Here is a 21,949-nt window from a genome sequence, read left to right as displayed (position 1 = left end):
TTCCTAATAAAAGAATGCTACATATTTCTTCTAAAAGGTTAAAAAACATTTCTCAGGGCTCTTAAATTACCATATTCTGATACCAAGGGAAAATAAAACCTGGGCTTAGAGTCTTGTTTGTACTTAGAGGGCTTTCCGGACAGGAAGGCAATCTTGATGCAATTCAGTAAGCCACAATACCAGTGGGGCATTACAGGTGAAAAAATTGCAGCTGTACCCCTCACCACAATGTATTACAACTGTACAGTGGAATATTTCCTGTACAGAAATAGGGCTTGGTTAACTTTGTTTCCCAAGAGTAGATCACATTAAAATGTTATAAAATCATGATTTCCTGCATTTGAATACTTGTGGTTTCTCAACTGGTTCCAATATTACAAAGGGGTTTTTATAGCTTCTATTAGTTGAAGATGTATAGAAGCTTTTTTCCAAAGTCAGCTAAAAGGCAGTTATGTATTTTTTAAAGAACAGTTTCTCTCAGAAGGCAGGAGTTGTCTTTCATATCTCTTTATTATAACTCTATTTAATATTTATTTTATGAACTACAGTACAGATGTAAATTTAAATAAAATAAATATTCTAATTGGATCATAAATAAATTTGTTAAATGTTGAAAGAGCTGAGGTGTATGTTATTACTTAGAAAGCAAAATAGTAGTTATTTTCATTATTCAGCCAAAGACCTCAATATGAATAGGGAAAAAAAATTAAATTAAGCAGATACTGCATATTCAGTTTTAAAGTGAGTATTTGTAACTTAAATGTTCTAGAGGACAAAATTTGTTAAACCAAATTCAAAGAGAAGTATAAAAATTCTGTGAAGAAATTATATGGGTAGATTTTGAAAAATTTCTCCAGGTATGGTATCTGATTATTCCTGAATGTTGAAAAGTGAGAGTGCACCATAGAGGAATAACTTTTACTGCCCAAAAATATACAGGTATGTAACACATCAAAATGGTGTCAAAGTACAGAAAACCGTAATAAAAACACAAAGGAGATGAACTGGGGGAGCAGCAAATACTTTGTACGGCTAGAATGTTTTTAATCTTAGTACTGCTATTACTCCTAATACTACTGATACTAGGCTAAATTTTTACCTCACTGTAAACCACCATCTTTTTCCTTTATTTGGATCTTCATGAAAAGGTAAAATTGGTAGTTGACCTGTGCCGGGAGAGGCTGTTTTCCACACTGATATGACACAGTCTTAGCCCTGAGGAAGGCTGAAAAAATGTTTTCCAACAGGCAGTTCAGTTTGTAGGATGATGTCACAATGTCAGTCACATAAGCTGAACAGGAATGTGGATGTTGAATTGGCCTACAGTTGTCCAAAAATATTGTTCCAGTGGTCAGATTGGATTGTGTGTGTCATGTGAACAGGCATATTACAGAGGTTTTATTCTGTTTAATATTAATTTTCTTTTGAGCGTATTTTCTACATAATAAATTTTTCTGCAGGGTTCTTTTGCGATTTTTATATAAATAATACTTCAAAATCAAATTTAATAGTCATGTTCTTGGTAGTTATTGCCAAGAATTTTTCCCTAATAAAAATTGGGATAAAGCTTTTTATTTCCTACTACTGTGACTTCTGTTCACCTAATGGCAGAATTATATTTTTAAGGCAGTTGGCCTTAAAACAGTAAAATATCCTAATAACAGAATAGCTTTATTACAGAGCAATCATTTTATTCACACTCAGGAAACTAGAGCTAAAATCTCAGCATGGGTTGGTGTCTGACACAAAGTGCTAGTTTGTATTGTATTCTGCCTCTCATTCACTTAGGTGGCCCTGCTTGGAGTAGATAAAACACACACACGCTTCCTGCCTTCTGTGTACATTTTCTTGTACAGTAATTGTTTCTGGAACAAGGATAACTTCATTTCCAAGAGGAAGCGCCCACGATCTGAGGGGCTGAGATTCAAGAAGTAAGCATTTATTCTGTAAAAGCTTATTTTCTAGCAAAAACATGAATCAAAAGGAAGCATCACTGAAAGCAACATCAAGCACATTCTGTAACCCAGCTGTTAATCTCTTTCTTTGTCAGCTGGACAAGATGTATTTTGCAGCCAAAGAGATCTGCATGTGTATAGTTAAAAGTCCATTTTTTATATTGAGTTTAAAAATTATATGCTCCAGTACTTAAATAATAAAGCAATCATACTGTTATATAGATTCATTCAGCAACCTTAAAATAGCAGGCAGATGGCTGTAGCTTTTTCCTAGAGATAAAAAAAGATGTCTGTGCAAAAGATGGGATTAGCTAAGAAATGGAGGTATTTTACTTATTTATATCCTAAATGGCAATGCCGTCTGTGTCTGGTACCTGTTCGCATTATGACAAGATGTATAGTGAATTGTAGGTATGATCAGTTATGGTAAGGTGACAGCTTGTGGAAGTGCACTGGTGTTGGTCCTCTGCTTAGCTAGAGAGCTCAGCTAGAGAAACATACCTAGTGATGTGTGGTGGGCACCCAAGGCTTTTCAAATCCAGATTAGCAAAGCAGTCTAAAGCTGGGAGGATAACATCAGGTCACAGGAAAATCTAGAAGCATGTTGTGATCATGAAAGCCTTTAAAAAGCACATATGGATCAACAGTCAGTTCTTTCCCATTGCGTTTTATTAAAGTGGGAATAAGGAGTATCCATGTGGTCAATAGGGTGTACAACGTATGGATGAAAATATTAATACGTAACATAGTGTTAACAGAGTCTGTAGTATTTCTTGACCCCTAGTTTCCAAATAGGAATTAAATTATTCTGGTACAGGTAATGTGTGACACAAGATAAGATGAATAACAAAAAACAGGACCTATCACGTTGTAGTACATTAGTGGGAATACTTTGTGTTGGTTATTAATACTGTCTTGCTGATAGGTTAACAAGCATGCAGGAAATGACTTGAAGGATGCAAATTTATAAGAAGGTTTTTGAGTTTTTGTTTGGGGCTTGGTGTTTTTTTGTGGAAAATTACAGAGGTTTCAGCTCTGCTGAAATTGAGAGCTTTTGTAGAGAGTTGATGTATGTTCACAGAGGTGATCCTCATAATGTCTGTGTTACAGTACTATGTATTCACAGAGATTCACAGAGAACAAGAATCCACACACTCCTAATTCAAAAGATTTCTGCTCCAAGGCAATTGTTTCAGCTGAGTTGTTTCTTTGCGTCCTTTACTTATAGGGGGCAGGACTGGAACTGTCACTGGGAGGGAGCTGCTTCCCTTCCTATCAAAACTTACTAACAGACCATTTTCATTCTTCATCAGAACAGTACCATGCAGTTTTCAGATCTCCCATGTCTATAGTCCACAGCAGTAATGAGAAAAAGGAGGAACCTTCAAATTCTCTGCTTTGTTTTAGATTTATCTTACTAACAGTTTTTGTTATAAATACTCAAAGTTTAGGCTCTTTTCATGTAGCTTTTCACTTCTGCTTCTGATCTCTGTTGTTAATGCTGCTGAATAAAAAGCATTTGACTGCTGTTTTGCTCTCTGTTGCCATAATCATCCTTCTAAGTAAGTGTTTGTGCCATAGTACATGGTTTTCTTGCAAAGCAGAACCTGGAGATTCTTGGTTAAATCTGAGCCCACAGTTTTATGCACATGTAAGTGACAGGGGCTGTACAGTAATGGTTCCATTTGGAGTTTACAGGTGAATAAAATCGTAGCAATTAAAACTTTCTTTGAGACCTGGGAAAGAAGACAAAAGCTTTGGAGAAGTGTCTGTTGAAGAAGCATGCTTGCTTTTTAGCAAAGAAGTTTGTGGTTAGATATGCTTCGTTAGTATTTAGTTTTATAGAGGCAGCACTAGCCGTCACATTTTCTAAGAGGTAACAATTATCTGAATTATAGCTTAGGTTTTATTCAAATATTTTAAGGTGAAAGTACCATATTTAATTCTACATATGGGGAATTTCTTGTTGCAGCTAATTCACTTATTCCCACTGCCTATGACTCAGTTCTGGCATTATAGCCCATTTCCAGGCTTTCACAACTATTATTTTTGGCAGCTAATATTGCCCAGAGCTACCATCTTTCCTTAAACTTACCCAGATCAGGCATTTGTAATAAACCCCCTAGAACAAATAAAGCTAGATATGTAGGAATCAGAAATTCTAAATCAACTAAGTCTTTTGCAAGTTTCAAACTAGAAAGCTTACAGTTTGGACAGTCCCAAAGCATGAGCTGTATTTTATATAAGCAATCACATAAGGCATGTCTGACTTTTTACTTCTAATGTGCAGATGATGCCTTAAAAGATACTGTCTCTTACTCTGGTAGATTATTAACATACTGCAACACAATTACAAAAAAAAATCATGAGCAAAAATAAAGAGGAAGAATCTTTTCAACGTGCTTACCAGCCTGCTTTGTTAGGTGGTATATTCTTTCTGGCTACTCATACTGCTGAGTCCAGCAGTCATTCCTGTGCCTTTCCAAATTCTTCATAATTTGCTTAAGAGGTTACCATGAAGTTCCTGAAAGGCAAATACACTATGTTATCAGAGCCTGAAGAGGAGTTATTACTTCTTTATAGCATAATTGTTCTGATCATTTTACTTTGCCACATTTTCCTCAAGATAAGTTTCAATATTTCCACCACCTACTGAGTGGGTGGAAATTTTAAAATTCCTAGTTTTCTTTTTTTTAAACAACAGATATGAAGTCGGGGGGGGAAGGAGAGGGGGTGTTCAAGTTTTGTTCTGCCTTTATTTTCGGTCTTTGTTTTCAGTCTCTCTATATCATTTTCCTCTAGTCTTACTGATAGTTTTGGTTTTCGTATTGTAGTACCACTTGTGAGAGTCCTTTTTATGCTCTTTACTTGTTCTTCCAGCTCATTAATCTTTGTGCGAATAGGTAGAATTCGTTCACCTTGTTTAGCCTCTTCTAAAATGCCCGCTACTTGCTATTCTAATCCAATCTTGTGAGAGTCTCATTAGGGAGATTTCCATATTTTAAAAAAAAAAAAAAGTTTTGTTGTGAGATGTAATCTAAAAGAAATAAATATCCTAAATAATAGGATAGCTTTACAAGACTTGTTGCACATGTGTTACTCAACAACATCAACATGAAAAGGTAACTTAAGTGTTGATAGGCAATAGGAAGCACAAGACCAAACCAAGTATTCAAATATATCAAATCAGAGTCCTAAAAAATCTCCAGGTATTATAAGGACTAAGAGTTAAAAATATGCAGAAATAAATATCGCTATATGTAGAAGTACTTGTGCAACCATGAAAGGCTGCAACCTTTTGTCAGAAATTATACAGATCCTTTTGTAATTATATAATTCCAAGACTTTATGCTATAGGAAATATGCCAACTATTGTAATATTTTAAATAAAATCAAATGTTTTATCACAAATGAAGACTGTGGAGGTTTAAAAAGAGTGTTTAAAAAAGAGTGTAAATGACCACACCATGTGGTATGAAAGATAGTGGATGATGGATGTTGCCATTGGGGTTAACATAGGAGAATACCTTGGATATATCCCTAATTGAAGGTAGGGACATTGCTATGGTATTACAATTTTGACTGTTTGTCCACAGGCGTTGCAGGTTCAACTAATTGAACACTTAGAAGTTTTGAAGAAATCTAAAACTCTGTAATGCCGCTAAGAGCAAAAACAATAAATATAGTATAACTTTGAAATATGGCTACAAACACCGTAATGTAATGTTTCATACTGCTGTTGTTGTACACAGCACCATTGTAGAGTTAGCAACGCAGAAAAGAAAACAACTTTCATCGAGCCCAGCCTGCTCCCACTGGGGCAATGCTTGTTACTGTCTCCATCTTATTAACAAATCAAGGTTTTAAAAGCAGCTGTCTTGAGCACCACGGCTGTCCTTCAACCTCCCTTTTTCTGTTCAGGTTTCTAGCCTTACACTTTATTCATAGAGCAGCTTAGTTTTGACCCATAGTTCGTGTAGACCTTTTCCTCTATTAACTGTTTGTCTCCTGAGGTGTTTGGGTAGAGCAGTCGCGTTCCTTTTGTTTTCCTTCCTTTGGTCCTCAGCTCTGCACAGATCCTACCATGAGTTAATACAGTTTTAACATGTAGAAGTGGACTTGTGTGCTACGTTCCAGATGAGGCCCCACTGGTGTCTTACACAAGTCGATTAATATTTGCCCCTCCTTTTTGGAAGTATCTCACCTGATGTCTCTCAGGATGACATTTGCTTTTTCCAGGCATCATCATACTGCCTCAGAATTTTCCAGCTGACATTTACGTATCTTCACCCTTTCCAATTGAATATGCAGCTTTTAAACAAATGCGTTGCTGTCTTTACATATGACTTGTGCTTTTCTATATTAAATCAATCCCTTTTCTCAGACTCTAATCTTTGAAATTAAATCAGCACTCCTGATTGATATTGCTATGCTACTTTATATTATATACATTACTAGCATCAGAGTTTTGCTGGTAGTTATCAGATACTTTTTTCTTTTTCCCTCCATCCTGACCTAAAAAAAAAGTTGGTGACTGTGGTTTCTTTTTTCAGTCTTCAGGTATCATTGTGACTTGACAGATGTAGTAAAAGTCCATATTTCAGGCTCTGTGGTTCCACATGGTAATTCCTCCAGAATTCTTTGATGATTATATATGTTCCCTTGCCCTCCTCAGCTTGAACCACTGAGCTCCCTGAATTTTTCTTCTTAACCTTCATTCCTGTTAATTAATCCGCCTGCTGTCGCCTCCATGTGCATTATAGTCCTTACTAAGCAACAAGGAAGAATACTTACAGAGGTTTTTTTAGCTGTGCCTAGATTTACTTGCAGATCTACCACATTCTTACTTTTTCTTGGTAATTTATGTATGTATGTCTATACACAGACACGCATAAAAAAGGTAATAGCACATACACGTGCATTTTGTACTAGTTGCTTTTTGTCAGCTTGATTTCTAGTATTTCTTGACACGTACAAGTGCAGTAACTGTGGATTTCTGTATCTTAATTCTAAAATCTTCATATCTTACTGAGTTTGCATTTGTTTTAAATTCATATTCTCATTCACTATCATGCTGTTATCCCCAACCCCAAAAAAGGAGGCCTAAGACACAACCCTTTAAATCTATGCTTTTATTAAAATTTGTTTTCTATTGTCTTAAGAAATGCCTCTTAATAACATTCTCTCCAGATCAGTGATGCATCCAGGAGTAATCCAAGTGAGTTATTTACAGACTTAAAATTAGGGATGTGATTAAACAGAAGCTGCTATGTATTTATTGGGTTTGGGTTCCCAAAATCACAGAGTTGTCTATAATAGCATATTCCATGAAAGAAAAGATCATGTGATTACAAGTACTTCATGATTTCTTCCAGGATTTTTATTCATGTGTTGGCTCACCACAAGGTATTGTGTTGTCTATCGTAATTTTTACTCTGCGTCTTTGATCATTTTAATATGAAAATAAATGGGTAAATAATACATTTATATTTTGTTATGCAATAAAATTAAAAGAGCTGGTTCAAGCAAAAAAAAAAATTAATGATGATTAGAATGTCCTTGCTACCATGATGTGATGACATCTGATGGACTTTTTGGCTGCATAGTACAAATAATGATTACTTGAGTAGTCTTTGTTATTCTTGTGTACTATGGAACAAGTAGCTATTTCTGTACCTAGTAAGAGAAGGTTTGAAGTGTTATACTGCAATGACATTCTAAAAATATTTTAAGTCAAGACAGCACAGAATCTGAGTAAGGATTACAATTCTGATATTCTATATGACAGCTTACTTTAGTTTTGCACTTTTAGTGTGTACAGTAAATCCCATTATATTTGCAATCAAGCATAAAGTAATTATGCCATCTCCCTTTTATCACAGATTCCTTGCAGCTTGGAGTACTGGGATGAGCTTCAGAAATCATTTGTTGCATTCCGGGAATTCAGTCTATCAGAAAGCAAAGTCTGTGAACTACAGCTGCCCAGTATCAACCTTGTGAATGATCAGAAAGAGCTCATAGCCTCCGATCTGTGGAGGATTGTCCTGAACAGCAGTCAGAATGTGGCTGATGACCAAAGGTAATTTTAAAGGAGGAGGGAAACAGAAATGTAACGCTACATCTTGAGAAATCTTTTTCCAGATACTTAGGAAAAAAGATACTGTTTTCATATGCAGTAAGAGTAGCTGGTCTTAAATGAGATTGACTGTAGTTCATTTTCATGCGAGGTGATGGAGTGTGCACAAAAAGAGCTTTCTTTTACAAGCAGCCTGGCAGTGTCATTTCATCCATTTTCTGAATACAAGGTTTACTGAAAATTGTGGACAAAGAGGCCATATCCTGAAACCTCTTAGCTCCACAGGGCAGTAAAATTAGCTAATTATCAAAAGAAGGCTGAGGTGTAATCCATTGTATAACATAGTAGTAAACATTCTGCTTCCATGCACTCCCCATACATCACCTTCGTTCTGTCCTCAGTGCAAGTCAATGACTAAAATAAGCGAAGTGTCTGTTTTGAATGGATTAAACAGAACTGGAGTACTTCAAGAGCGTTACATAATTATTATTCATACAGCTTGCTTACTATGCTAACAGTGAAAAAATTTAATGAGTTTTTTCAAATGCTGGGGATCCATTTTTCTTCGTGTTTTCAACTGGAAACAATGTACAATGACAGATACTCTGCCTATTTGCATTCATTCAGTTTTAATTAATAAAGTAGAGTAAGAAGAAACAAGTACAAGTTCTCTTCACAAACAGCAGTGGAATTGCTTTCAAAGACTTTCTTAACATTTTGTAGCTGGAGCAGAAAACCCCACATGACCCTTTTGGATCATTGATATTTGCTGATTGTTGCTGCCTGTGTATGAACACATGCTTGAATGAGTGTGTAGCATCCACATGTATGTTACATGCAGCTATAGAATTCAGAGAAATCAGGAAATATGAACATGTCTAACAAAATCAATGAACAAAATTGAACATCTGGTTTCCATTAATAGTATCAGGTTGGAAATGATTTCTTGATGTTAATTGTGAAAGAATGCATTTTCATCATTGAGAAGTTAAGTGTTTTAGACAAGGTTAATTCCTCTGATTGTGGGACCTTGGCAAAATTGCCTTCCTGGTCAGCTTAACACCACAGAAATGTGAACTCGGTGGGAACTGAAAATGAAGTAGTGAAATTTAGTAGATTTTTTTTTTTTCATCAGGCATTTGGCACTGTAATCATGTTTATTGTTCTCTGCTCAAATAGGGTTCATCACTATATGCAGTATTTTTCATTCAGGGAGCTCTGATAAGCTAATGAGTTGTAATCCTTCAGAAGGAGGCTAGGGTTAAAAAGAAATACAGATAAGTAAAAAAAATACAGTATAAAACCAGTCTGGACTGTGATTAACATCAGAAATATTTACAGGACATTAATTAACCTGCCTAGAAGGTCTGACCTAATGATTTTCAGCTGGGAGGCTGCAGGCCTGCTCCACAATAGTGACCGTCTTCAGTAGTATCAGGGTGTTAAGTTATAAAGGGGTAGAAATACCCTAATGGCCTTGAGGTACCAGAAGACCCTAGGGCAGGCAATTGCTCTGGCCGCAGCAATGATATTAGAAGCCCTACGTCTTCCAGTTTGTGTGTGTATATGAAAAGCTAAAGCAGAAACTACAACTGAAAGAACAGGAATTAAACTGAAGCCTTAGCAGTTCACTGAATAGAATAGGGATGGCAGGAGAGGAAAGAAGGCGGCAAAAACCATGCACCACACTACTGAAGCATTTGAAGGTAAAAAAACAAGAGAAAGAGGGAAGTCAAGGGAAAGTGTCTTGAACTGACAGCTCCTTAGGCTCATGTACAGAGACTGCAGTCACTAGTCCTGACACTTCTGGTGGCCTGAGGAATTTATAATGATGTCAAGATGTGCAGTTTACACCTACATGAACTAACAGTAGACTGGGAATTTGACGATTCATGCAGGTAAGGGCAAACTCCATCCAGAATCCTGAAACCTGAGAGGGGTACATGAGGAAAACCTCTATTTTAACCAGAGAAAGGAAAGGTTATATTCCCTGTCTCAGCAGCAGTTCCAGATAGAAATTCAAACTGATCTCTATATTCAAGCAAGGCTGCACTGCAGGCTTTCTTAAGGACAACTGCAGGAAGGACTGGTGTGGAAGAAGTAGTCCTGACCAACCTGGAGTGATCCTCCTCAGAGAAAACTAACGGGTCTGAAAAGGAGCAGCTGTTCCTCAGAGATGAGGCCTTGACCGATGGTGCTTGGGCACACTGTCTTTGTTGGAAATAGAGCAAATCATACCAGTCACACGTCACTGGCTTGGAGGTTTTGAGACAGATTGGAAGCACTGAAATACATATAGTTACAGCTACAGAACAAGTTTAAAGTAACGGTTAAGCCCCAAAGGATCACATGCTGTTAAAGGGAAGCCTTGTTTAGCAGGTGGTGACAGATACTGCGGACCTGCAGAGAAGGCCAACCCTTCCAGACCCCTAGTAGAATTTAGGAAGTCCGTGCTGGTAGTAACTTTGCTGAAAATGTGACTTCATCAAACAAACATATTGCTACCGGCATGGATATTTTCTTGTTACCAAGCACCCTAAAATGTTTTCTGGATTCTACTAGATGAAAAAATGCCAAGCTTTTTTTGGTTTTGATAGAGAGAAACTGCGCCATGTCATGGTAAATTTCAGTGTTAGGCTTGTTCCTAAAGCAAGTGTTTAACGTGAGATCTTACAGACTTGTGAGAAGAGCCACAAGGAGCTGTGCTTAAAGCTAATACCGAGTAGACCAAGGAACTTCAAGGCTGAAGTATCTGTGAGTGAGAGAGAGAAGCAAAAACTGTGTAGAAGTTGATCTCAGTTTTCCTGGAGACTCATAATGATTTGATATTAGTTACATGCTGTAAGTGTATGACTGATTAGCAAATTTAATTCATGATTAATTGTAAAGTATAAAAATGCTGTCTTGTCAAAGTTTGTTTTCTTAGTTTGATCCTGTATTTTGGGTCAGACTCTTAACAGCTGCCATATGCATGCAGCTGCTGCTCAATGATAATATTTTTTCCTTCAAATTCTGCAGGGCTTTTTGCTATGCTAGTTATTAATACCAGAGAGCTGATCCTTTTGTGTTTAAGTACCTTATATTGCTGATTCCTAACATCAGTTATAAAGTATGAAACTTATGTGTCTCATGTGACAGGAAAGCAGCAAGGTTGTGAGAAGATGTGGATCCAGCTGATACTTGAGCAGTACTGGCAGGCTGAAGTACATCAATAATGAATATGGAAAGATGTCAGATCCAGATCCTGTTGTATGCAAGCTCTTTCGGAGATTGTCAGGAATAATTAGATGTATAAAAATGAAGGAGCTATCTGAATAGGGACATAGTATATATTGTGTGTTGTTTATTTTGTAGACCATTATTCAATGAATGTCTACGGTTTGAATGAACATTTATGATGTTTATTCAATGAATAAATAAATCTTAAGTCCTAAGTGAAATAATTTAGCATCCCCTTGGGGATTTACTGTAATGTCTATGGAAGGAATCATATATGACATCCATGACTGTTTATGGAAGACCTTAAAATAGGGATTAAAAGGAGATTGTTTTTATAGATTGCATTTTCATGTTGCAGGACTGGCAAATTATAATCAAAGTTACTTTTATTATAGCTCTGTTTGGTTGGTGAGACACTGAAGCCCCTCCCTGGTTTGCTTGGGGAGGGGTTATCATTCTTTGTTTAAATGAGTTACATTACAAGATGTTTTATATATTTGTGTATCTCCTGTGTAATGTAAACAGTATTTTTATAATTACTGACATACTAATGTGAAATAGTAATTGAAAATGCCTTAAGATACAAACCATGAAACAAGTAGAAAAACTTTTAAATAAGCATTAAATTGCTACTTTTTTAAAATTAATGTGAGGAATTGTGATCATGTTTCTTGCTAATTGTTTTAGCTTTTATTCAAAGTAAATGATGTACTGGATTTTGACCTCTAACAATTTGGGTTCAGACCAGCATTTGAGTCATAAATTAAATGAGTTAAGTGGTCTCTTTCTTCTTCCCAGTGGATATTTTCCCATGTTGTGGTTTCATCACAAATGGCAGTTTTGGTTTAAATATTCCACTCTTAAAATAACAAGAATAATGCAGGTCACTGTTAAGTCATTGTTCCCAGTTGCCATATATTTAACTTGAACTGCTTTGCATGATGACTTTGAATGTAGGTATTTTCCATTTTAAAAATCCTGATATTTCACAGGATTTAAAAAAAAATCTGTTACTAAATACAGGTCAGCTTTATTTAGAATTTCCCTTGGTTTTGTTACACCCATCCCTCAGCATGTTGTGCCAAACACAAAGCAGTAGAAGCTGGTTATTCCTTTTCTCCCCAGCTGAAAAATTGTGGACAGTCCACACTGTGTTTTGTAGCTCCAAAGCAGCCAAGAGAATGTGGGATTTTTTTGATATTTTATTTATTTGATGTCCAAATTTTGATTTCACAATCAGATCTACCTCTCATATTAATGCTCCTTACTATGTTCACCAAGGCGTAATTGAAAGTTTCCTGGGTTTTCAGCTAACACCGCTTTATTTACTTGCGCACCCAGTATGTGATGGACTGTGTCTTGATTTCTGTGCTCTATGCAAGGTAAACAGAGAAAGTAGCAGTGCTAAAGGTCTGACAGAAGTCTACCTCAGCAAAAAGTTTAAGTGGGATTTAATTTAAAAATTGGAGGTCATGGTAGTGATTTTAAGGACTAGGTATTCATTCAATATAATGATCTCTATTACAGTTCTTTTTTAAGGCAATACTATAGTAATTTGGATGCTGCTTTTAGTATATTTTGTACTGTAACTGGGTTATGGACCCCTTCCAGATAAAACAGTAACACTTGAATGAAGTCTGGGCAGGTAGGAAAGCAGTGATGAAAGAATCCCTGTTGCATTTCTTTTCAGGTGATTTCTAGAAGGTGATCTCTCTGTAGAGTGACTTTGCCTTCTAAAGCATGGTATAGCCCACATTGTCCTGCCTCTCTCAGTCCTTCACTGCCAGTGCTTGTCCCTCCCTAGCATGGGAGAGGATGCAAGGCCAGTTCTGTCCCAGGGAGCAGCATTCTCCCACCCTCATTTTCCGTTTCTCTCTGGTTAGGTTCTTTAAGCATGTGGTCAGACTTTGAATTTCTTAGGGGAATCACTCCAGTGGTGGACCCTTTTGGTTTCCAAGCTAACTGTCCATGAGAAAACAAAACGCCGTTTTGAATCTTTTTGTTCCCAGCCTCTTAAGCAGTTATGAGTGAGAAAAGACAAAGGTCCCATCACAGTAAAATGCACAATCAATAAGAAGCAGGTATATAAAATTTGACTAAATAGAATTGGAGGGTTTGGGTTTTTTTATTTTGTGAAAATATCCATCTTGAAAAAACATATCTAAGGAAATAAAAAGGAATAGGTGTCCAGGAAATGAAATCTGGAATTTCAGAATAAACCTCTAAGTTCAGAAGTAAATGTTCCTTCTTTGTACTGCAGTGAGTGTTATAACTGTTGTAGCAAATTAAGTCTTAATTCAGAATATCAAAATGTAATTCTGTTTTTTAAAGTTCCTCATAGTTTGGTTAACATTTCTTTGCACCTCTACCCTTTCCTATTTCATTCCATATGTCCCTGACTTCAGTTCTAATCATAATGCAATGAGCAACAATTCTTAAAATATTGACAGTTATTCTGAAGAACTAATCAGTTTCACGGGTTCAAAGAGTATTTAAATGGGCTAAATCAGCATAGAATGTTGGTGGCTTTTGGATTTGCTTCCGTGCTTTGTTCCAACAGTCTAAGGAATATCCATGGCAGAGCAAAGAAAAAGCAGCCCATAGTCCCATAGATATTCTAGTGGTGAACACAAGAATATTTTATTTCCAAAGATGGCAGTTCTCAAAAGGCCTACAACACCATTTTTGAATGAAACAGGCAATTTGAAAGGTAAAGCACAGGAAAGCAGCTAAAAATCTGATTAAGTGATCTATCTTTCATCTTCACCGGCTTAATTCATTCTTAATATCCTGTCTTGATTCTTTGATAATTAGGTAATACAGTTGGTTTTACTGCTACACAAGTATTTAATTGATGTCTACAAATCTAAAGTTGAATTTAATCTACAATATACCATACTAGCTAGTTACTATAACACAAAATATACTGATTAGAGTTACCTGTCCATGGAATTCTACACATTGGCAGCTGAACTTTTGGAGTACCACTATATTTCTGCATAATTTTGCAGTAACACTCATGGAATTATGAAAAATTTGGTCCTAAAAGCCTAAGACATATTCCTTTGAAAACCAGTATTTGAATTTAAAATATCTTTAAAAGTCAATGAAAATCCATTCATGGTGCTTTATGAAAGCTAATTACTTTCTGACAGAGATAGTAAGTTAGCCTTACTTAATCTTTTGTTAAATTTTATTTTAAAAATACAAGCAGTATTTGATTGAGGACATGGACTCTGTTTTCTTGAACCAAATCTATGCTTTTAAACAAAAACTCTTCACTGTCAAACTGCAAAGAAAGTGAGAATAAGGAACATTAAGCGTAGATTTGGCTTAATTTAGATAGTTTATTTGTACTTCAGTGGTGTCTTAGCAACCTATAGAGTTGTGATGTAGTGTTAGTTTCTCTCAAGGGACCAAAAGATAATGCTTGGAAATTCATGGCGTCAGGAGCACAGCTACAAAAAAGACATCAATGGGGTGGCATTTTAAATGTAGAATTAATATGTTGTAATAGGTGCTAGTAAAAGGCTCCAGGCTGAGCTTGTAACACTTGGAGATTCTTTTTAAGTGATGACTGTAGAGTGAGAAGGGCAAAGGAAAGAAAGTTTACAGGGACAGGGTTTATGCATGGAAGTAGTTTAATGGCTGTGCACTGATTTCCTTAAAATAAAATGGAAAAAAAAATTTCTCTTGACCAGATTAACTTGTTTAAAGCTCATCCTTACAGCTTTAATAGTGGTAATGTACTCTGTTTAGCTATTTCAGCAATTAAAGATACCTGATATTTTGGTTTTATTTCTGTATATATGCTTCACTTCTGTGATTTAAGTGTTTCAGTTTATAAATTGAAAGTGCAGTGTGATAGAAGTATTGTTGGATTGCAGTCTCATCTGCTGTGCTCTGCTTGAAAAAAATACATACACTACATCAGCAGTTAAAAGAAAACGATGACAGTGGGCCATGTCAGCAAACCAACACGGCACATGTCAAGTCCTACTGTAAGCAATAAAATCCAGGAGTGCTGAACTACCGCTTTGTTATCTACCTTCTGCAGCTCAGAAAGTGAATCTGGCTCACAAAGTGCATGCGATCAGCTTGTAACCCCCACCGCGCTAGCAGCCTGTACCAGGGTTGACTCCTGTTTTACTCCGTGGTTTGTGCCATCACTGAGTGTGTCGATCCATTGACCTGTTTGGAAGTCACCTCTGCCATCATCTTGATCAGCTAGGCACAGGTACGTACGTCCGTTATAGTAAGAATAAAACCGTTATAATTCATACATGCTGCTTATTTGCTGTTTTTGCTGTCGGTAGTCCCCATTGCCTCATTTAACAGGCATTCTTGAATAAATTATCCACAGCCAGCAGGGATACAGACTGAAGGTAAACTGATGACTTCTGTGCATTGAGCAAGTACATACGGAGGCAGTGGGACTGGGCTGATCAGCCCCCTTCCTCCCTCCATAGTGGGTAACTGTAGAAGCGTCCGTTTTTTCGTAGTCTGATTAGGTGACAGCAGTGCCATTTCAGTTTTGAGCCATCCTAGTGAATGAATTTGATCTTTTAAATTTTCCAGCATATTAACAGTACTATTAAAATATTTGATGATTTTGCAACTCTTTTAGTAAGAATTCCTTGGAAGAGCTCTGAGAACTGCAGGTTTAACTGTTATTTCAATTATGATGACTTTTGGAGCTACATCTGGTTTTGTTCAGTGCTCTCTGTCATTGCATTAATGGCAAATACATTCCAAGAGATCTTTAGATTATTGTCTGATTTTCAAATGCCAGGAATGCTTTTCATGGAAGATGAGCAAATATCTTAGATAATTTTGACAGGGACAGCTTTCTTCATGAGTAGTTTTTGTGTTTCTGCAAGTATTACAATATATTCATTATCAAATCATACCAGGACTGACACTCAACATCTAGCAAATAATTTCTTGTCTATTGGCTACCTCTATCAGTACATAATCTTCCTCACTATTACACTCCAATTCCAGATGCTTGATCTTTAAAATTACACGTACTGGAAAAAGCAAAAATCAGATTAAAATCAAACCCAGCTGTTTCATTTTTCAACAGCAACTGAGTTTATGCTGATGCTGTTGTTGTTCTTGTTATAGCACCTAAAGGCCTTAAGTTTTGGGGCTCCGTTGTGCTGTGTTATATGTGAAGGGAGCATAAAACTTATTGTATCCATTATGCTTTTGTAGAATAATAGGGCTTGATCCTGGAAAGTGATGAGTGTTTTGGTTCCAAATCTGTAGAGCACTTGAGCATATGCTAATTTTAAGCATGTGAGGGGTTCCAGCAACATAAATAATAACATCAATGGAAAGACTCACATGCTTAATGTTACACAAGTGGTGTACGTGCCTCGCAGTGTCTGCTGCCACAGCGCTCAGCACTTTGCAGGACTTCAGTGAACACGATAAAATCTTTTTTATTATATATTTCTCATGCTTTAGTCTCAGGAAACTGTTTTGTTTAATTCCTAGTATTATGGGGTAATATGTTGCATCTCAGTGGGTTTGTGGTCTTGAACTCTGTAATTGCAGCAAAGACAATTTTCATGGTGGAGCCTGTTACCCTGTACAGTCACATGTCAGCAAATATTATATTGCTAAATTTTTTTTGTATTCAATTTGCTATGTGTGGAGTATCATCTACATCTACTATAGCAAAAATTCTCACAGTAATATGGTCTCTGCTCTGAATAGGTGGCAACGTGAAGTACTGTGGAATGTATACATAAAGCGGTTTGGTTGGCTGGTCTATTTGCCATGAAGGATTTGAGTTTGCAGATACTTTTGTTTGCAGCTGCTATTAATTACAGTTCTATTTTACTCTAATAAACAGTGTGAACAGGATTAATTTCAGATTTCAGAATGTCACTCTTCTATGAATTTACTGTTTTCATCATATGTACAAGCAGTTAAAATATAATTTACAAAAACATACAGAATGTGGCAATGGTGATGTTCTAGTCATTTGTTCTTTTACTTTTCAAGCTCTGCCAAAGTTTTCTGCAGCCATTTTTATCTGATAAGAACATGCCATCTGAACTAGAATACATGATAATTTCCTTGGATGAGCCTCATATATATCTTCGGCAGTGGAGCGATGAGTCGATGTTCCAGGAGATACAGTTTTCAGCTCAAGCTACGTAACTTTTGGAGTGCCGAACGTACTATGCAGAGTGGTGGTGAAACCTTTCAAAATCTGGGGGCAGACTGCTCTTTTCAAGCAGCACAGTGGAAAACTATCGGACTGCACGATATGTGACCCCATTTTTCATCAACTTTGGGCCAATATGCACTTCCATTCTCTAATAAAGCAATTCAAGCTTGCAGCAGGTATGCAAATACAATAATAAGAAAAAAATCTAGCTCTTGTGATTATAGCAAATTAGAATACCAACTGCATTCATAAAAATATTGCAGATGTAAAAGCTTGATTGGCACTAAAAGTGTTTTTTACTATAATGTTAATTCCATGATAGCAATGAAAATTAGGAGACATGATGCTATATGTAAAGGCAAATGTAGCCAGAACTGTTTGAGTTTTCAGTGAAAACTACATGGATTTATATCAGAATAATCAGAGTCTTGGTCTTGAAATGCATAATATTCCATTAATTTATGAAAAGGTGAGTGATGCGTGATACGTAAGCACAGCTCAGTCTGAGCGGTAGAGCATATTGTTTCCAGCTACTACTTCTATCCTTAGTGAAGCTCAACACTAGTTTCACATTACATTCTGTGCAAGCAGCATTAATGGCCGAAGCCAGTCCTGGCATAAGGAACCTTGCTTCTGCAATGACCCCTCGAAGGCCTGTAATTCCCTTACTCCACTATAGCCTTGAAATCAAATCATTCTCTTCATCTGCCTGAAGACCTATGTGGAGCCTGGGAATTAATTACCTATCATGGCACTACAATAACAAAGCCCCCAAAAAAGGATGAAACATCTGTTTTATATCAAAAAATTCTTTTTTAAGGGCATTCCACGGTTTTCTTGTTGCAAAAGGACATTCATAAAACAAGATCTAGTGTGATTTAAATCTTTACAGCTGGCTCAAATATCAATGTGAACAAAAATCTTTGTAGCTCCAATTGCTGGTTTTTGTCATATTTTGAACAATGCTTTTAATAAAAAACAAACATAGAAAGTATAAGAGAGTCCTTGGTAGGCGTTTAAACCCAAAATATTTCTTACTTGGTACTAGTCCCTCATCTAAGACATGTGTGGCAACTACTGCAAAATGGCCTTCAGAAAGGTCAGTTTCCTCTTAGGATGGAAAAAAAAAAAGATTGCTCAGTCATAGCTATATATATAAATAAAATATGGTGCATAAATATTTAAATGTTTTAAACCACATCACAGTGTGAATGACTGACTGACTACTCTGTGCCTTGAAGGAATATTCTGAGCTGAAAAAGTGGAATTGTATATTTGATTAAGTAGAGCCATATGTCTCATAGTATATTGCTGACAGGTACATTCTATGAATAGTTGGTACTGATTTATACATGGATTTGGCAATGTTAACATGAGCCACAGGAGGATATACTTCTGTAATTGTTGCTGTAATTTTCTCGTTTCCTCTCATGTCAAGGGTACTTGCCACCATGTTCTGATGTGGTGGGTATCTAACCCTGAGTATTTGAGATTAAAAACTTGCATCGCTTTGAAATTAGGGAACAGTTAACACACAAGTGGGTTCAGAACAGCTTATTAAATTAATTGTTACCAAGATATTTTGTATGTGGCTTTACCTCCAGGTTTCGGGGGGTGGCACATACTGCACAGGGAGGGAGTGAATTTCCCAGTGATAAGCCCTGTTTGATGTTTGCTGTTCGCACAAAATACAGTATAAATGCTGCCAACTAGAAGCGTGAATTTAATAAGCAGGAAAGGTTATTTGAATTCTCCACATATTTTTTACTGGATTAATATCTGAAACAAGTGATGTTGTAGTCAGTGGACAGACAGATGAAGCATGAAACAATTTGGCCCTGCACCTTTAGGTCAAGAGTTCAGGATTAACAGAAGCCTCTGTCAGTGTCTTTGTTTCCTAGATATGGACTGATTTTTTTATTATTTTTTTTAAGTAATGATGAACATTTTGAAAGTAGATTAAGCTTAAAAAACACCAGGCGTACAACTTGCTTTATACTTGTAAGTCACATGTTGAAAATCTGAGAGGATTAGCACTTTTTAAAAACAGTTTCCCCTTTTGACATATTTCACTGTCTAATCTGAAATACCTGTTTAAATACAAGCAGTATCAGGCTAATGCACATCTAAATGCAAAGCTACAGTCATGGTTTTAATAATCAAATAACTGGGTGGTGAACTTCCAAGATTGTTATTAATTTAGTTTTATTATTTAATAACAACATCGTACAGAGTATCAAGTGAGATAGCAAATGCATGTCTCTGTGGGGGGAGGGTGTTTTCTCCTATGTCTTTGTGCATTTAAACCTTCACAAATTGTTTTATAGCATTAGTGCTTTGTGATGTGTAGAGACACAGGGTCAGCTGAGAAAACAGCTCCCCAGGTATGGTACTAAGTGAGTATTCCTGGGAAAAAACTATTCCTTTGTGGTCTCACGATACAAATGTTTTCCTAAACCCCTCAGCATTTATAAAAGCTCCTGGTTTAAACCTGTGTTGAACCATTAGAACTTCTTTTCCTCGAGGTCCGTATGGTGCTTAACCTTTCTGTTGGCAGTTGCATAAGTTTTCTTAATGAGCTGGGATCAGTCAAAATGACATCTGTGATCACAGTAGTTTCCCCATCTTTCTACCATAAGCACAGAGAACAAAGGAAAAGGGTACCGAAAATTTGCGTGTAGCTTCAATTTAATTTTCTAGCTGATAATGTCAAGATACTGACATGAGAATGAAGTTTAAACAATCAGAAGGAAAATGTTCTTTTATCTTAGAGGAACTTCAAGGGAGATGAGAAATTGCTGAAGACTTTCTGTCCAAAAAACATTACTAGGTACTAGAGAGGGGGGGGGGTGTATGTGTGTGTGTGAGAGAGAGAGAGAAGGCTCGCACAGGTCGTCAGTAGCTTGTGAAGCACACAGAGAATAACTTTGTGCGTACAGAGAGGCCTAGGCATCTATGCTGGCGGGGTGGGAGGTGAGGTTCCCAGACCCAGAAATGCTTTGAAATAGCTGTGAGCTGAGACTTGAGCAGAAAGTCCTGAGATAAGGAAAGCCTGGTGACTAGTATTATGTGGGATGTTTTCCCCCTCTCTCAATAGAATTCACAAAATACTTGAAACTCCAGTAAAGGAGAGACACTTTCCATTCCTCTCTGAGAGAAAAGAACAGCTGAAAAGTAATCTAAAGAGCGGCAGGAAATTGTCCCCCAGCAACTGACCCTATCTTTATCTTAATCAGGCTGTTGATCTGCTACTGATTCTTTTGATTTGCTGTTTTAATTCAGAAAGGGAATTTTTTTGCTAATCCACACTTAGGTGTTTTCAGCTCCTGGAGTCATCATTCAGCCCTTTAGCATTATTGCCTCACAAATGGCCCAATTCTATTTGTTTTTATTATGTCTGGTTTCTCTACGCTCTCTTTTATCGATCCAGATTTCCTCACTCCATCCTTTTGCTGGTGGGTTGTTGTTTTATTGATTTGGGGTTTTTTGGTCCCTTTCTGCTTACCCTAGAAGCTTCTGCTGTCAGACTTCAGTAGCAAATTCGGGATCCAATTCCCTGTGATGAGTGCAGGAGCTGCTGTAGCTCCCCAGGAACCAAGAAGCATGGGTGGTGCTCTGTCTGGGAAAAATCTCCTGCATTTACCACAAGGAGAATAGGAGTTGCCTCGAACCCTGCCTGTACAGTGTGTAGTTGCCATACTGAGCTAAATATCCACAAGCTTCCTTGGTAATCCTTTAGTCAGCTGTTACTGTCATGACTTGAGGCACCCCTAGCTCTCTCTTAAGCCTGGCAGCATGGAGCAACACCTTATTATGCAAATCTTGGCATCTCTTTGATTAATACTTTGGAACTGTTATAAAATTGAGCTTTAAATACCTCTTCTGCTTAACTTTGAGAAGCGTTGCTGTTAAAAGCAGTGAGTTGTAGTAGCAAATCTGGCATTTAAATCGCATATTAGTGGCAATCATTCATCAGCACCAAAATGTGTGCAAGTCTATTAATAATCCCTGATGGGATAACATTCCCCCGGTACAATTTAGAAGTTTTATGCATGCAAAAACATGGCTAGATTCTTTTCTCCCTTCAGAAGGTGCAAGAACCAACAGTTCAAGTTCTAACTTACTTGAAACTATAGTTATTCAGGTGAGAAGAAGGAAGTTCATAATCTTCTGGTGATGTTCTTCCAGTCTCTGTGTAACCAGCAAGAAAAATGTATCGGATGAAAAAAAATAATTTCTTAAATTCCCCTGAGGTTATATCTAGGTTTGACTATAACAACATGCTGAGCTCTGTGGATAGTAAATGCTCCCTTTTATAAAGAACATTTTGCAAAGCTGTAACAGGAAAATACATATATTTGTGGTAGACTTATGGGTGTGTGGGTATGGCAGCTTTACAGTAAAAAGTCATAGATCCACCACTAGAAAATGCCAAAATAAACTCTGCGCTCTGAAGTGGCACTGTAAATGTCAGCCTTTAGCATACCCAGATCTGCTACTGAATGCAATACAGAC

At 36.8% G+C, this 21,949-nt stretch overlaps 1 protein-coding gene across 1 annotated transcript in view; it reads left to right on the top strand.

Moving 5' to 3' along the window:
- VPS13B (vacuolar protein sorting 13 homolog B) overlaps window positions 1-21,949 on the top strand; it is a 476,916-nt gene that overhangs the window by 404,938 nt on the left and 50,029 nt on the right. The window contains 6 exon segments of the mRNA XM_037379063.1: window positions 7,838-8,034; window positions 15,308-15,430; window positions 15,432-15,491; window positions 17,277-17,434; window positions 17,437-17,610; window positions 21,523-21,578. Coding sequence (XP_037234960.1) covers window positions 7,838-8,034; window positions 15,308-15,430; window positions 15,432-15,491; window positions 17,277-17,434; window positions 17,437-17,610; window positions 21,523-21,578 — 768 coding nt within the window.

This window comes from Falco rusticolus, chromosome 3, assembly GCF_015220075.1.
Source record: "Falco rusticolus isolate bFalRus1 chromosome 3, bFalRus1.pri, whole genome shotgun sequence".
Lineage (NCBI taxonomy): Eukaryota > Metazoa > Chordata > Aves > Falconiformes > Falconidae > Falco > Falco rusticolus.
This window is presented reverse-complemented; position numbering and strand designations above follow the sequence as displayed.